The 17079-nt window shown below is 40.4% G+C and overlaps 1 protein-coding gene and 1 long non-coding RNA gene across 4 annotated transcripts in view; both read right to left on the bottom strand.

The window, feature by feature from the left end:
* Nucleotides 1-17079, bottom strand: part of LOC109628131 (zinc finger DHHC-type palmitoyltransferase 14) — a 51250-nt gene that overhangs the window by 7723 nt on the left and 26448 nt on the right. For all 3 annotated transcript variants that reach the window (XM_069536163.1, XM_069536162.1, XM_020085077.2), the window contains exons 5-9: nucleotides 12767-12904; nucleotides 9575-9623; nucleotides 7525-7627; nucleotides 6850-6959; nucleotides 4954-5059 (exon numbers count right to left, since the gene is read on the bottom strand). In XM_069536163.1, coding sequence (XP_069392264.1) covers nucleotides 4954-5059; nucleotides 6850-6959; nucleotides 7525-7627; nucleotides 9575-9623; nucleotides 12767-12904 — 506 coding nt within the window. The remainder of the gene's footprint in view (nucleotides 1-4953; nucleotides 5060-6849; nucleotides 6960-7524; nucleotides 7628-9574; nucleotides 9624-12766; nucleotides 12905-17079) is intronic.
* Nucleotides 7741-9567, bottom strand: LOC138412393 (uncharacterized). The gene is made up of 2 exons (XR_011244792.1): nucleotides 8001-9567; nucleotides 7741-7866 (listed from the first exon to the last, which is right to left on the bottom strand). It is a non-coding gene; the product is annotated as an uncharacterized lncRNA (long non-coding RNA).

Raw genomic sequence — 17079 nt, forward strand, 5'->3', positions numbered from 1 at the left:
CCCTGCAGCACACACACAAAGCCTCAAGGTACAGGATGTACATTGACTGCTGATAAACCACGGATGACACAGGCCTTGTTGTGTTTGGCTTTCACACGTTACAGTGATGACACAACAAGGATAAAAGATTTTTTTTCTGTAATAGAAATGTTATCCTATTTTTACACTTTGTTCTTGGCCCTTACAATGAAGAGGACATAGCAATAACCTGCATCATCCCTCTCTAACTGATAAAAAGTCAAATATATATGAAAAGGCAGTGAGCCCTTCAAAGACAACAAACCATGTCTACAGAGAGAGAAATAAAATCATCAAAAATAACCTTCTTTAACAAAGGGAGCTCAGAGAGCGTACCTCCACAACACTCCACTTATGAAACCACATTTAAATTTACTAGATACGGATTTTGTTTTTGGACACACATTCCTAAGTATCAGTTCCTTAAACAAGCCAAAGTTTTGGGAAATGAAAAATAACCTATGATGCAATGTTAAAGGTTCAGTGTGTAGTATTTAATGGTGAAGTTGCAGAAGTTGCATGATGCAGCTGAGTACTTACTGTACCTCAATGCACTCCGGTCACATCATTCAGTATTTATCTACAATCCGTTTTCACAGCCATTATCCTGTACTTCATAATTTTGGTATATTGCACTTACGCTTTTGCCTTAAATTTGCCCTAAGGGGACAAATAAAGTTGTTTTGAATTGTATTTGAACACCCCTCACCTTCCCCTTCCAAACATGAAAGAGAACGTGTGGTAGAGTTCAGCTGTCATAAAAACTCAAAAGGTTTTAGTTCCAGTTTGGACCTAAGAGGAGGCGCTCCCGATGTAAATATAAAGTATTTAAATATAAAGGGCCCATTCTAGGATAAAGCAAACAACAATTTATACAATTTAGATGAGTGAAAACATCACTAGGATTATTTTATATTCAATTACTACCAATAGATCCCTTTCACCTAAATCTTACACACTGGACCTTTGAAGAAAGAGAAACAACAAACAACGCCCTCTGATCCATATCTGCATATCCAGATTTCTTCTTTGGGTCGTGCCCCTACTCTCTACATGCATAATCCTGCTAATTAACAAACAAACAAACACAATCAACAAAATTAAACATCACTCACCGAGTGAGCAAGTAAAAAAGTGAACATCCCATTTTCTCAGATAGATTTTCATTACGTGAGGATCTTTATATTTGAGGAGTCTCAGTTGGACAAAAGAAGCAGTTTGTTGACATCACTCATGGGCTATGAGAAATTGCAATTTTGCCATTTTCTATTCTTTTCTAACATGTCACACACCAATTAGTTAATAGACAGTGAAATTAATAATTAGTTGCAGTCCGACCATCCATTCATTTTGTGCAATCCATGTCAAAATTGTCCACTAAATGTAGATTTGAAGCATTTTCCTAAGCTTCAGTTCCAAAGGCCAGTCACAATTAGTTCAATTCAACAATGAAGAGGATGAATATGATCTTGTGCAAATAAAATGAAAGACACCATTTATGTTCCATCTTTAAACAAGTGTCGAGACGAGGTGGATGAATCCAGCTTCAAGTCGAGAGATAAGAGCTGTCTGTTATTCCTGACAACATTACCGATGTCTCCTGTGAGCAGGTGACTGATGCTTTCAACGTTGCTGAGGTTGTACATTTGCTTTTACTGATCAGAAGAAAAAAAACAGGCGACGACGATCACTTCATCATTTAAAAACCGGCTAAACAAAGTGTAAATATTGATTGTATCCAGCTCCGAAGGAAGCAGAGAAACTTCCTGACTACTCAGTGAACCAAGAGTGAAACTGACAACAGGGCTGTGGGGTGTCAGTCCTCATCACTCACTGTGCAGTTATCAGCCAGGAAATGGTGGTTGATCAAGTTGCTGTGCCTGTGTGTGCGTGTTTGTGTGTCTTGTATAAAAATAGCTTGAATACAAAGGAAGAGGATGTAGAAAGAGGAGGAAAAGGAAGGAAGAAACCAACCACAGAAATAGATAAAAGGCCAAATGTAAATCATGTGCGTTAACGGACAAACATTCAGCATCTTTAACATATAATATATAACACAACATTGGTAAAAGAAAACTGGGATAAATTACTCTTTAATGTTCCCAGAGCCCAAGGTGTTTTCCCCCCCAAATTGCATTTGCATTTTGTCCAAACTTCAGTCCAAAACCCAAATATTCAATTTTCAGTGACTATAAAGGAGAAAAGCAGCAGACTCATGACAGGTCGGGACCTGGGAGCAGACAGTGTTTGGTATTTTTGCTTGATAAATAACATTTTAAAGATTAACTGAATATTTAGGACTTTTTACCTATTAATAGTTTATACCAAATTCATTATCTGTTGATGTACTTGACTGACAACTTATTTCAAAATAATCTGAAAACCTGGGCAAACACACCAACCCGAATGGCAGCGCACATATAAAGGCTTGTGTAAGAATCCATCTTATATAATGTTGGTGAACTGACATGAAGAAAGCAATGACTGCTTTCAATCAAATCAAATCCCCCCAAAGTCAAATCCCAAATGGAGGTTTTATGTTATCGAGGTGTAACGTAACATCATATCACACTGTTACCGGGGCAACCATTTGCAAGGCTTCTGCATACGAGGCTGTGGTTTTTATGCTGCATCACAGACAAAGTAGCTCACAAAGAAACAGGGCTTTTGACTGCGCAAATAAAAGGAAATGCAGCTTCTATGTATTTACAGGTGACAGACACAGTCAACAATAAAACTGACGGAATAAAAAGGGTTGTTCTGTTCCCTCAGTCCTACACATCATGTCTCCTTCAACCACAGATCTCTGTTTTTACATTCAGTTTAATACTGAGACTGACCAGATGTTCATTTGACTAGTTTAAGGTTTGTTTCTTCTTTTCTAGTTGCCAGCTTGGTTAAATGTGTATCACACCCTGAGATATTTGTATTTCATTGGTTTTTTTTAAATTTAGCGTCCATCCTGCGTTAGAAAATTCTCAACATGTCCACTGGTTACAATTGAGGGTCAAATGAGCAGCTGTTTTAAAGTCTACACGTGTCTCAGTTCTGATCAAATGTTCAGCAGCCGGCACAATAGGACAACTCCACCTGCTAATCATGACTTCTACTGTAAACAGATGTTTTTTATTTGTGCATGTGCTAATTTCCTTACAGTAACTCCACACACGCAGAACCAGGAGATGGATGACGCTCACGTTTGACGTCTCAATGAAAACGAGCAGAATGAGGTTGTGTTTAGAAAGACAACAACACGATGACTGTGGCACAGAGGGGAAGAAGACGTACAATAGCTTTGTGTGAATAACTCTTAAATCTGGCATGTAAAGAGAACAACAGACAACTTGTTGCTTCTATTCAGGCTCCAGAGACAAACTGGTCAGTGAGGTCAGTCTTCTTTGTGACGACAGTTCTTTCACAGAGACAGACATCGCAGAGAACAACTGTTTACAGACTGAGGTGTACTTTCTTTTTATGAGTTGTTCATTACATATTACCTCTTTTTGACTCCTGCTTGTTTGTTATTGGTTGGCCCAGTGATAAGCACACACGAGCACACACATAACCCTTTGCTGAAATTAGTGAGTGAGAATAATACAGCTCAGCCTTTAATGCCCCTCAGCCTTAGCGCACACCAAGGATACCTCCTTGCAACTGTTGACCTAATTTACTGACGACATGGAACAACACATGAAAAATTGAAAACATCACTGACTCGCTCTCTGCCATCCAGAGCAGTTTCAGTATTGAATAGGCTGAGGAAAACTAACTGGCTTCACCTTGCCGGGTCTGATGGAGTGCAGCGTTTGTGATGCTGCAGCATGTTAGAAACAGAGAATTAAGTCAAGTTGTTGGACATGATATCTAGTTCAACCCTTAAACCAACAGCCGATGTTGACCATTATTATCCAATGCAAAATAATAGAGGACGACTGGACATCTGTAGATTCAATTCAAACTGACGTGGTTCATCAAAGTTCATCTACCTCAATTTGTGAGTTGGGAGTAAATTAACAAAAGACAACAGCTAGATTCGCTCCGTCAGACTGCTGTGAAAGAAGCTTTGTCTCTGTGTGTCACTCTGAGCAAGGCCTGATACAGCAGGAGTCGGGTTAGAGACTGGGTTAAAAAAGCACAACAGCCATGGTACCAAGGACCCGTGAATTTAGACGACTACATGTCTGTTGGCTTTGAAATAACATTTGGATGCTTTTGGGAAAAGAGGAGAGCCAGATCTAAATCCACTTAACCCATCAGGGGACCTGCCTACTCTAAAGCTGATTTCAGACATGAACTTTAGTACTTTTTGCCGTTCACACATGAAGAACGCAGCAGGATTGGTCAGATCTGGGTTTGAACAACAGGAACATTTCTAGAACATTCAAGTGAGGAGTGGCGCCTGGGTAGAACACGCAGGAGGCAGGAAATGACGTATAAAGTCAACTGCATTTTTTTATACAGCACATCAGCACCAACATCTGCTCTTATTGCCAAAATTAAATTTGTTGGTCGACTTCTACATGTATGTCACCTACATTCTGAGACATTTGTATTCTTTCACTTTTGTGTCCGTCATGTTAGAAATTACATCAACGTACACACTCGCTCGCTTTTAACTTTCTGGATATTTTGTGCTGTATTCTCACATGGGCTCTGGACATTTTCCAGACATTGTGCTCAGGGGGGCTGGCAGGAAAAGTTCCGGAAAATGTCCAGAGCAACTGAGTCAGATGAAGTATGCATTCACACATACAGCCCTTTTGGAAAATGTCCAGACTTCAGGGCATGTCTGAAAGCAGCTTTAGTCTCTGTAAACAGACCGGGCAGTGAACAACACCATGAAGATCTCAGATCACTTATGACGACGTGTCACTCATTTTGAATTCATTAAACCATCAGCATGTATCTCAGGATGCAGTCAGATCTGTGTCTTACCATGTGGCTCTGCTGAGACTGAGTGGCCCCATACATAGTGATGCCATTGGTGGGTGGTGCCAGCTGTGGTGTGTCTGATTGGATAAAACCCCGTCTGTCAATTAGACTGGTGAGAGAGAGAAAAACAGAAAGATGAGTAAAGGAGAAAACCATTAATTTACAAACATCACACAGAAAAAATTCTATTAACAACTGACAAATGAAACAGAGAGAAATGCAACCAAAGAAATTCCATTGAGCCCTGAAAGGTCTTCAAGCACAAGTCAATCCCTTTTACTGACTGCAACATGGAACTTAAAACTAAAGCCATGGTAACCTTGTGTGCAGGTACAGTATTTTATTTTGGAAAGAAGCCTTAGTATTCTTGTCTTGACCACTAAGAAAACACAGAGAGCACACACTTGCGTTTCGGCTCACACATACAGTTGGTGATAAATAACTGTGGAGCAGCAGAGTACGTCCCTGTTTGTGTGCCATCATTAATGCTGCAGAACTGTGACACAGCTGGTTAGACAACAATCGACAATAAACAAACAAAGCTGGTCGATGTATTAAAACAGAGCGAGCAGCAGGGTGAGCGTTTAACAGGCTGTGTGTTGACAGGGAGCTCCCGTGGGACTGAGCTGGATTCAGTTAGAAACGGTTTGCTACAATCGCAGAGACAAACTCCGAGAGCTGACAGCAGTGGCTTGTGTTACTGGTAATGAATACGGGAACGTCTGCAAATGTGGTTAGGAGGAAGCAAGCATCAAAACACGTAGGACACCAATAGAAAATGTGAGTCAGGGTATGAAGTGAGAGGAGCTTTTGTGTGTGCGTACGTGTGTGTTTGTGTGTGTGAGAGGCAGCGTTCCATGCATAGTCCAGGGCTGAGGTGAAATATTCCTTCCTTACTTGTGGATCCAGCTGTGTTGCGCCTTTGGACACACACACACACACACACACACACACACACACACACACACACACACACACACACACACACACACACACACACACACACACACACACACACACACACACACACACAGACACACAGACACACACAGAGACACACACACACAGATGGCAGCCACCTGTGCACTGAGGACTCTCCTTTACCACCCACTGGAATCATTACCGGTGACTTACAGCTTGTGATGGCCAGAGCACAATCCAACCAAGTATATTGGCTGCTCACGTCCTCCATCACTGCTCTTCTTACTCTCTGTATCAGTGTGTATGCATCTATGATAAGAATAATTTGACGAGGCACTCTGTGCATATGCTAAACTACAGACTGCATGTTTATCAGCTTTCTGTTTGTTCTGTACAGTTGATGCAAAACAAAGTTTAAGACAGAAGGATTTCTGTCCACTGGGAAATCATGAACACATTTCTAACCATGACAAAGAAAGAGTAAAGTCAGTGGAATCAATCAACAACAGCTTTCTGAATTTCTGGCCAAATATGCGTACGAGAAAGGAGCTGGGAGGGAACGAGCGCTAACATTTACAGTCACATGGTTACGAGAATGCAGCTGTGACAGTCGGCCTGTATTTTGGTTAAATCACATGAACAGCAGAAGTGTGAAATCTAATATATCTAACCAACTTTGATCTGAATTTGGTTAAAATGGGCTTGAAATCCTTTCGGCTGCTGCAGAATCTCAGTAGCTATGTATAGAGAAAAAGCTGCAGGCAGGCTCGTTTCAAAGCTGCTCCTCACATCAAAAGGACTCCAACAATTCTATTTCAGCCTTCAGACAAAATGGAGAGTTACAGATGCTGTGACGTATTACAGAGAAGGTGAAAAACGACTGAGTGGGATTCTCAGAGCACTGAAGGATAAGACTTATAAATGTCATCATGTGGGAATCTGACAATACGTATATCACCTCATAAAAACACATCGTACCTTGGTGGCAGGGGTCCACACAGTGCTGCACAGCAGTTGGTGAATATATTGCCGTGGCTGTAGGGATTATGGTTGTCCTTCCCTCTTTTAGAGGACCATGAACCTTTTATCTGGAGGAGACCACACCACATCATCATTTGCAATTTCAGAGATGAACGAATCAAGACTGCACTCAGATTATGTTTGTGTACCGTGTCTAGTGTGACGCTGAAATGCTTGAGTATCCAAACCCACAAGTGTGGCATAATTTGCAGCACACTCTGACCAACTGAGCTACACTACACACATGTCTGACTGAGGTGAGCATGAGCTGTGAGGACATGACATCATCAGCAAGCCTCTGTTTAGCATCTGCCAATCAACTGAAACTTGGGTTACAAATGAAAAAAAAAATAAAACTTTGCCACCTCAAGAAAGTATAGTTTATACAATTTTTTTTTTTCTCTGATAGAAACATTTACTTAGAAGTCAGAAAATATTTAATTTGTCCATTTAAAAATACCACACATATCAAGGACTACAATTAATAATGATTAACGCGACAAAGTAACTGAACTGTGTAAATAAAATATTTTAAATGATAAACTTTGACCAAACCCAAAAATATAGTGTGTGTAGCAGCTGTGGAAAGTGTTAGATTTGACATACTGGTGTCCATTTCATGTTCATACTTACATCTTCATTGGTGGTCTGGTTTGAGCTGATCAGGTAGGTATGGAAGCCTGAGAGGCCCACTATGGACCAAATGGAGAAGAAACACACCACCACCTCCAGCACAGTGACACAGTAAAGTTAAGGAATTTTCATCTACTTCATTTCTTACCTTTAGTGAGACATATGGCAGGGCAATATAATAAAATCAGTAATTATTGCAATTAGAATTTTCATTGATAGCAATATTTATAAAATAATATGACATTTATCGTGATATCGACTGATATGAAAAGATTCATCTTGATGTAATATTTGGCCATATCCCCCATGCCAAGTGAAACAGACAGTAATGTGAGAGCTCATCTAGAAAACAGATAGAAACACACATTATGGACAAATACAGACTCAGCAAGAAGAAGAAGTAAAAAAGAACTCACACTAACACACTGACCTACAGCCTCTGGGCTGTCCTCCTCTTGCCAATAGCTTCTACTTACCAGGTCATTTGGCTGCGACGGCAGGACACTGCTCTTTTTCTCTGCTCTACATAAAACACAAACATGGATCCTTCTGCCTTTATAAAAATAAGGTTTAGTCTGTCAAAGAATGTGTTGTTCATTAAATAAAACAAACTACAATATTGGAAAATCTATATAATATTATAAACTAATAGATAAGTGATGAGATGAGTGGGTGTTAAACTGTGCAATCAACTCAACAACCTCACTCTCCTTTTTTCTCTCTCTTTATCTGCCTCTTTTTTTCTCCTTTACTCTTCTCATTCTCTTCTGCTATGATATCATCAACTGCAATTCTCCTTTATTAAAGCCCTGTAGGACACAAGTTATTATGAGCTTGGCACGGCACACACGTCTCAGCCACAGAGAGAAGGGACATGTGCTCTCCACTTGATTTGTGACTTAGAAATGGCATCAAGTATCATTTAGATTTGATAATGTAGGATTCTCCAAACTTGCTATACAGTCTAGTTATGGTTGGACCCTAGTGCAGATTATTTCATTATCTAAAGGAGAGAAACATAAACAGTGAAAGTGGCGCACTATCTTTACTGGCTGGGTTTATAGCTAAAGGTCACAGGTCAAATAGCAACGGCTGTGCTGCAATAACAAATTAAACACTTGAAACAATAGGCCGAAATAGACGAAGGCAGGAAAATTGCATGAAAACAAGTTAAGACAAGTTACCTCTGTTGCATGGACATGGTATGGGGGTATGTAACATCTGACATAGACCAGAAAAGTTTTCCTTTTAAATGATGCTGCTGCATCCTCACAACAAACTCAAACACGCTAACTTCTTTTATCACCCGGGTAGGAATCATGTCAAACATGTCATTTCTACTAGAGAGTCTACAGATGAGGTACAGTCAAGTTACCTGTGACAGACCATGAGGCAAAGAATCATGGAGCTGCTGTTGCAACTTACATCTGAAAAGACACAGCCCCAATTTACACGGTCGAGAAAAGGTTGGAATAACGAACAAGGAAATGTCGTTATTTGGATATAAAATGACCTCTATCAGGATATGAGATTTTAGCCCTACTTACAGTGCATTTGTAAGAGCTGTAGCTTAAGACGTCTTGCACATGCTCAGCATCTATCACACAGACAGACACCCACGCTAGTTTCAAATCTCTCTCACACAAAATCTCTGCAGAGGGAGTGAGAGCCAGATGAAATCAAAGAACCACTAAATCAATTGGCAGAGACTGAGAGTGGAGCTCCTTTTGCGTGCAGTGTGAGCCCGATGGAACAGGACTAATCAGACGCACACGAGCCATGCAAGTACTGTAAGTCTGCAGAAAGTGACGGGGGCAACCGTGAAGAGTCCTGCAAATGAATCCTGACCCACAGAGTAACACATAGGATAACACCCTCGCTGTGTAGTTCAGTCTGTGTCATAAAGGGAATAATCAAAGCTGAGAGACTGAATAACCACAGACAGACAAGTATATGTAGTGAATCTAGGACAGACAGGAGCAGAAATGAGACCTTTACACTTAAAACACCTACCATAAAGGCAGAAAGTCAGATTTCAGTGAAAGGATATCTGGCAGGACTATCTTTTAGTGCAGTGAGGAACCCATTTTGATGGGAGCCTGTGAACAGAGAAAGACAGTTTCCATTAGAACATGATACAATGGTGTTCATCATTACATACACACTTACACAGAAATGAACATCAGAATTGAATAAAACCAAATCAATGATAGAAATTGAGTCAGACTTGCGGTTCTACACACTGAAGCTGTTGCACAACCTTTTAAAGCCAATTAGTGAGTATGCAAATCTTTGTACATCTCTAGTTTAGTGTGCTCACTTAGTCTGTGTTAAGATTTCATTTCTAGGTGCCAGAAGAAAGAAAAAAGATTAAAGATTGGCTATCTTAATATTTGGCAGATATCTCTATGACCACAATCAGTCAGGTTAGTCAGTTTCAAGAAATGGATTTAGATAGTGCAAAGAAAATGTTATTGGTTACTGATTCAATTAAATACTGAGACCAAAAGGGCACATTTTGGCATTTAATGTTGCACTGCAGGACAGTTTAGGACAGTTAGATTGGTCTTAACTGTGAGTGTAAAACATTAAACAAACATTAGGCAACAGTAATGTTTGCTAACTTGGTCTGACGTCCACTGGGAGGGGAAACAATAAAAAAATCATAGAACTCAAACTGCTGTGATTCCGTTTGTCAATCTGACAGCACTTAGTCTCAACACAGCACGATTACAATCACAGAAAAGAGCATAACCTCACCACCATTTAGTCAGCACTACAGTGTTCTAGCAGCAAATGTTGGCATGCATTTCTTTCCCAGTGCAACATTGATACACTGACTGTCATTTATGCAAACACATGCACACACACGTGCACACTCTGATGGGGAGCCCAACAGTCCACACTGCCTGCTCCCAGCTGGAAAGACGGTAACAAGCCAGAGCGCTGCAGCTTTTCACAACGCCCACTTACAACCTGCTGGCTTAAAACACACCAAGAACGGTGGTTGCTTGCCCCCCACCCCGTCGGAGGCCTCGATTTCTCTTCTGCTTAAGAGTGATAAAGACCCTCTTCTTTGTGGCAGTTATAGGCCCATTTCCCTATTAAATGTTGACCTAAAGATCCTGTCAAAGATTTTAGCCCAGCGCCTACAACGGGTCCTATCAAGTATAATATCAACCGATCAGACGGGATTCATGCTTGAAAGGCACTCATTTCATAATACGAGGAGGCTCTTAAATATCATTAACTCTCCGAGTTCAATCTTTCCTGACTGGATGCGGAGAAGGCCTTCGACAGAGTGGAGTGGACCTATCTTTTTTTTGTCTTGCAGAAATTTGGTTTTAATTCAGAATTTATGTCTTGGATTAAGTTGCTTTATGTTAGCCCAGTCGCCTCAGTCCAAACAAATGGACTCCAGTCTGCCCCATTTCCCCTTTATCGTGGAACTAGATAGGGCTGCCCTCTTTCCCCCCTCCTATTTGCCTTAGCCATTGAACCTCTAGCTATTTGGCTGCGTCAGGAAGCTGGGTTTGAGGGCATCACCCGAGCGGGGAAGGTTCATAAGTTGTCGTTGTATGCTGACAACCTCCTTTTATACATGTCCAACCCGACTGCCTCTCTCCCTGTGGTTCTCAGCATTTTTGACAAATTTGGATTATATTCAGGCTATAAACTGAACCTCAACAAGATCGAACTTCTTCCCATCAACTCCCCAACCAAAAATATACCCCAGACCTTTTTCCCTTTCAAATATGCTACTGACGGTATATTTGGGGGTGTTTATTACTAACTCAATTAAACAACTTTTCTCCAAAAATTTCTGTCCCCTCTTTGATAGGTGCAATTTAGACTTTGATAGGTGGGGTAGTCTCCCATTATCCCTAGTAGGTCGAGTTAACTTGGTTAAAATGGTTGTTTTACCCAAGTTTTTATATCTCTTTTCACATATCGCCATCCTTATTAAAAAGTCATTCTTCAGATCACTTGATCAATTAATATGTTCTTTCCTCTGGGGTAACAAAAATCCACGCATCAGGAGATCAGTGCTACAGCTCCCCAAAGCCCTCGGTGGCCGAGCCTTGCCCAACTTCTTACATTATTACTGGTCCTGTAATATTCATAAACTCTTATACTGGATTAACAACACAGCAGACGACATGCGCCCCACATTGGTGGATATGGAACTTGCATCATCTAAACTCTCTCTTCATTCCCTGATATGTTCTCAACTGCCTTTGACTGTCTCTAACTTTACCTCAAACCCAGTGGTAATTAACTCCGTTAGAATCTGGATTCAAATTAGGAAAAGTCTAGGCCTTCATAGGGCCTCAGACCTCTCCCCCACTGTAAACAATCACCTGTTTCTGCCCTCTTGCTCCAATCTAATCTTTTGGACCTGGTTTGACAAAGGGATAACTAAATGTAAGGACTTTTACAACCACGGGATTTTTATGTCCTTTTCTGAGCTCTCAAAGAAATTTGACTTACCTAATTCCCACCTATTTGTTTTTTTTCAGATAAGGCATTTTATATGGAACCAGAACCCCAAATTCCCTAGCCGTCCCCCAGAAACTCTGGTAGACTCCTTATTGGCTCTTGATCCTGAAAAAAGGCAGCTAATTTCCAGCATTTATAGTCTTATCAACTCTACCATTGATAGCCCAGTGTCCGGCCCCTCTTGGGAGCGAGAACTGGGAACCACGTTGCCTGATGATTATTTGCAACAAGTCTTACGGTTGGTTCACTCCTCTTCAATCTGTGCGAGGCACGGCCTTCTACAATGTAAAGTTGTGCACAAAGTTCATTACACTAATTTGAGGCTATCTCGAATTTACCCCAATGTAACTGACTCGTGTAATAGGTACAAACAATCTCCAGCCGACCATTCCCATATGTTCTGGTTCTGTCCCAGGCTTGCCACATTTTGGTCCTATATATCTATATATGTTTTGTTTATTTATTTATTTATTTATTTTTATTTGATTAATTAATTAATTTCTTGTATGCACTCTGTTTTGTTAATGTGACATCAAGGGATATACAATGTGGGAGGGATAAAAACATAAGGGAACAAAAAAGGTCAGAATGGAAGTCCTCTCTGTCATACTGCAATGTTATGTTGTTGCCTGTGAAATTGCTTCTAATAAAGAAAGTTAATAAAAAAAAAAAATGTGTGTGTGTGTGTGTGTGTGTGTGAGTCTGCACCATGTCCTTTCCCCCCCTCCTCTCAGCTACTTACGTAAAATGATGTGTGTGATGACAAAGGCAAAGATGAAGATGGTGAGGAAGGACAGCGAAAGGATGAACATGTAGAAGAAACGGTAGTTCCTCCTTCCCACGCAGTTTCCCACCCAGGGACAGTGGTGGTCAAACCGCTCTGCAAGGACAGAAAGAGACAGAGAACAGGGACGTTTATTTTGGATACAAGGACACATACCATACCAGTTTATCCTTTCTTTGCAGCTGACACAGCAATAAAACAAACTCCCCTGTCTAAAGCCTTAGCCATGCACACGGACTCATGTAAAATCCCAGTAGAAACACTACACATTCTTTAGAAATCATGTTTCTCTACAAGATGTCCAGGTGTTGTTGTTGCCCGATCAATAAAACCACATTTCTCATTTACAAAGCAAAGTCTTGGAAAAAATATCCATGTTACATCAGTGAATGTAAAGGCAGAGTAGGAATCCAGAACTGTGGGAAAAGAGGGGAAAAGAAAAATGTCCCTCTGGATCTTGGCATAATATTTTTATCATATTTTTCACATAGTGCAACCTGGCTATTTATATTAGTATCCAAAAAAAGTTGCAGGCTGGCCAACATGACTCTGTATGGCATCACAGTGGAGCCGCTCATGGGTGAGTGGGTGAATGAGGCACTTTGCTGGACCAGCAGATGAAGTGTGTCCAGTAAAGGCAAATTTATGCTTAATGTTAGATACATATACAGAAATGGAGCATTCTGTCCATACTCTGTGTTCATTTGTCCATGTTTGTGCATGTCTTCTGGAAGCTTATGGATATGGATGAAACAGACAAAAGGAGCAGTATCGGTGGAAACCATGACGGGCAGAGAGCCTGACGATCGAAGGACACGAGAAATAAATTTCAACGTAAGAACTTTTTGAGGAGACACCTTAAGAGTTGGTAAGATACATCATATATGATGTTGCTTCACCCTGTCACAGGGACAAACAGCCACTGTTATATATATATAGATAGATATAGATATGGAATATGATCACAACCTCTTCTAATGCTGCTGTCAGAAACCCACTCTAGTGAATGTGTTTCTTATCAACTATGCAAATGTAAAAGATGTATTGAAGTATGTGGGCAGTGACGTTTACATAATTTGTAATGGACATATCTCCTTTCGCACGTAAAGGCAGCATAAATTAGTCTTAAGATGTCAATATAGAAGGTTTGGGGAGGTTTTGAGAAATTGTAAAAGAAGATAAAAGAAAGGCAGCAAAGTAAAAACGTTGCGTACCTTCAACAGAGATCATCCAGCTAAGAACCATTGTGATTCTCCAATGTGTTAACCCTGACTTGAGCTGCCTTGACAAAAGGTGAACAACACTTTAAAAAGTGTTGAGATGACTGGAATGCAGAAATACTTGCTGCATTGTGTTCAACTGCTGAAAGGTTCAACTACTCAAGAGATTAAAATGAGTCACTGGTATTTCACTAAGAGAAACCATAAGCAACTACAGCACACTCATCTTTTCACTGTTAATTAACCAGCCCCAACTCCGCAGTCTTATCATTGACTGTGGCGTACTAGCTGTGCACGGTGGTAGCTACTTAAGTAATTAATCAGAGCCATTATTTGTTTAGTGAGGTGAAATGACCCATTTCTGTATTCATTAATCAATGCCTGGTTGAAATGTGTTTGGGAAACGTCCTCCAGTCAGACAAGACGAGAGGCGGCTACTACCGGTGGTCATTAATAATAAGTGACCAACAATGCTGGAGAGACTTGTGATATTCTTCTGTATGTGTCCTATTCTTGAGAGTCCATGTGAGGATGTTTTAATAATGAGTCAGGATATCCACTGACTTTATACAGACAGAAGTGAGTCTACAGTTCCAGCTTCTCAAATTACATTTCTGACCTCCTCATCTCTGGCTGGGCAATAACACAATTCAATAATTATCTAATAATTCTATAAACATACATTTTTACTCTCATTAATAGCATTATATAAAAGTCTGATATATGTTGATGTAATGTTTATGGATTGTCCGTGCACAATAAGGAGGTATAGCATAGCGTTGATCTACAAACCAGACAGTTGTTCGGGCCAGTGAGACAACTCATAAACACAAATAACTTGTAGTGACAGCAATGATCTTTTCCTACGATAAAAGAAAATTACAGAAAAGAGCAGACTAACAAGTTTTAAGGTCTGAACGCCAAACATGGCAACTGTTCAGAGAAGAAAACTAGATACTGAAGGTTGTGAGACAAACAGGCAAACAATTATTATTTGTTGGTACAGGTAGAAGAATGCAGCTCAACTTGATGAGTTGCTGTGACAAACATGTTATGATAAGGTTTTCTATGACAGAGCCAATGTTATGAAGGCAAGTTCCAGGGTGAGCGAGCTGAACACTAAGAAGCTTAAGCCTCATTCAGAAAGACGATTTGTGATGGAGAGCGTTGTTGTTGCTGTGGAGCTGCTGAAACTAGACAAAGTTAAATTGTCCCAAAGTGTTGCTGCGGATTACGGAAACACTGAAGGACACAAGACATTTTCCTTTTTCTAACTCTGGTCTGTTGCAAAAGTAGACATAACAGAACACTGGCTCTACCAAAGGTAAGGATTTGTTTTGACTAAGATGAGCTGTGAGTAGCATCATCACCATCATCATCACCATCATCATCATCATCATCATCATCATCATCATCATCACCCCCACCATGATAGAGGCGTGCAACATCAGAAGCCTCACCAAAGTTCCAGCCATTGCATTATAGATGTTAGTGGAAAAAAGTCAGTGAAGTTTATCTGAATAATAATTTAGTATGGCCTGTGAAGGATGATCCAATTTTAATGGCCTCTGATGGGAAAAAGGTTCCTCACAGAGCATGTCTGTGAGGGAAAGGAAGTGGTGTTTATCTCACTTCTGAGCGCTTATAAACACTCATCACTTTTCCACTGCCAGTGTGATCCGTACATACAGTCTTAGAGCAAGTGCCAGTGCCATTTGTTACTAATACTGATAATTAGACTAAGAAACCACACCAACATTATTAATCACAAATAAACAAGCATGGTCTCCACTGTTTGGAAAAGTCGTGGTGACAAATTATCCTCACTGCATATGCATGAATATTGACCCTTTTCTTCTCCAGCGGATATGAACACTGTACTGTGATTCATGCAGGTTACCTATAAAGTTTCATAATGAGCCCTGCACCGACTGACACCACTCCGGGGATGTGGAACCATGTTGGGTTAAACCCTGGAGCTTTGGCTTACAACTGACTTATCATTACTCCCACCCACCTGCATTATTGAGTCCAACTGTGTGTCTCTTTCTAATTGTTCTTTTTATTCCCATCTGTTGCTTACATCTATGATCCAAACATGTTTTTAAATCTTATAAAAAAGGATTGGATTTATTAGATCACACTGAGAATGATTGGCCCCCCCCATCTTTTGTTACGCTGCCAGTGTGTCTCTGTTCCTGCCAGCGAGCATCTACAGCATTTGATTACGGCCTCCTCCCCTATCCTTTTTCCCCTGTGTTTACTACTTCCTCATCTTTGTCTCCCAGGTTTTCAGATGGCCCCACTCCTGACGAGGAAATAGACAATCAAAAAAGGGGATGAGCAGCACAAAAACCCTGATGAGAGAGATAAAGACACATGTTTCTGTATCTGTCTCCATCTTTGAGTAATTGCCTTGTGAGACAGAGCATGTGGTTGTGAAGAGCAGCAAAACTGCGTTATGCTGCCGTTTTCTTTCTGTTGAGTCCAAATACTCCCTCCCTCTCCTCTGTGTGGAAGAGAATAGCTCGAAGCCTATGTACTGTGCGTTCCCTGTAGGTCTGCATCACAAACCCAACATTTAGCTTGGCTGGTGTCCTCGCATACAGATGTGTGTTTGTGTATGATGGAGTTATGTCATTTTTGGGGAAAGGCCATTTGGCTTTTGGTGCCACAAAAGTTTTTAGGGCACAGAGTGACATGAATAGATTTTGGAGCATACAAATAAATGACTTGAATTTCTGATGAGAAACATAAAAAATATTATTCACTTTGAATAACTTTTCACAAAAAAAGTTAAATTGTGTTACAATCATTTGAATAAGATCTACTTCTCCCTTATTCAAATTTTTGGAATCCAAAAATATGGAAATATTTAAACTGCTGGTACTGAGATAACAGTGAAGAGAAACTCAAATATTCAGCTGTATAAACATGAAAAAAACAGATGGACAGAGGACGGTTTGGAGCATTTGTGTTTGTTATATACTCTTTATACTCAAAATGAGGACAAAATGAGAATATTGACAGGAAACATCAGTAAACCAGAGA

This window comes from Paralichthys olivaceus, chromosome 12 (assembly GCF_024713975.1).
Source record: "Paralichthys olivaceus isolate ysfri-2021 chromosome 12, ASM2471397v2, whole genome shotgun sequence".
Lineage (NCBI taxonomy): Eukaryota > Metazoa > Chordata > Actinopteri > Pleuronectiformes > Paralichthyidae > Paralichthys > Paralichthys olivaceus.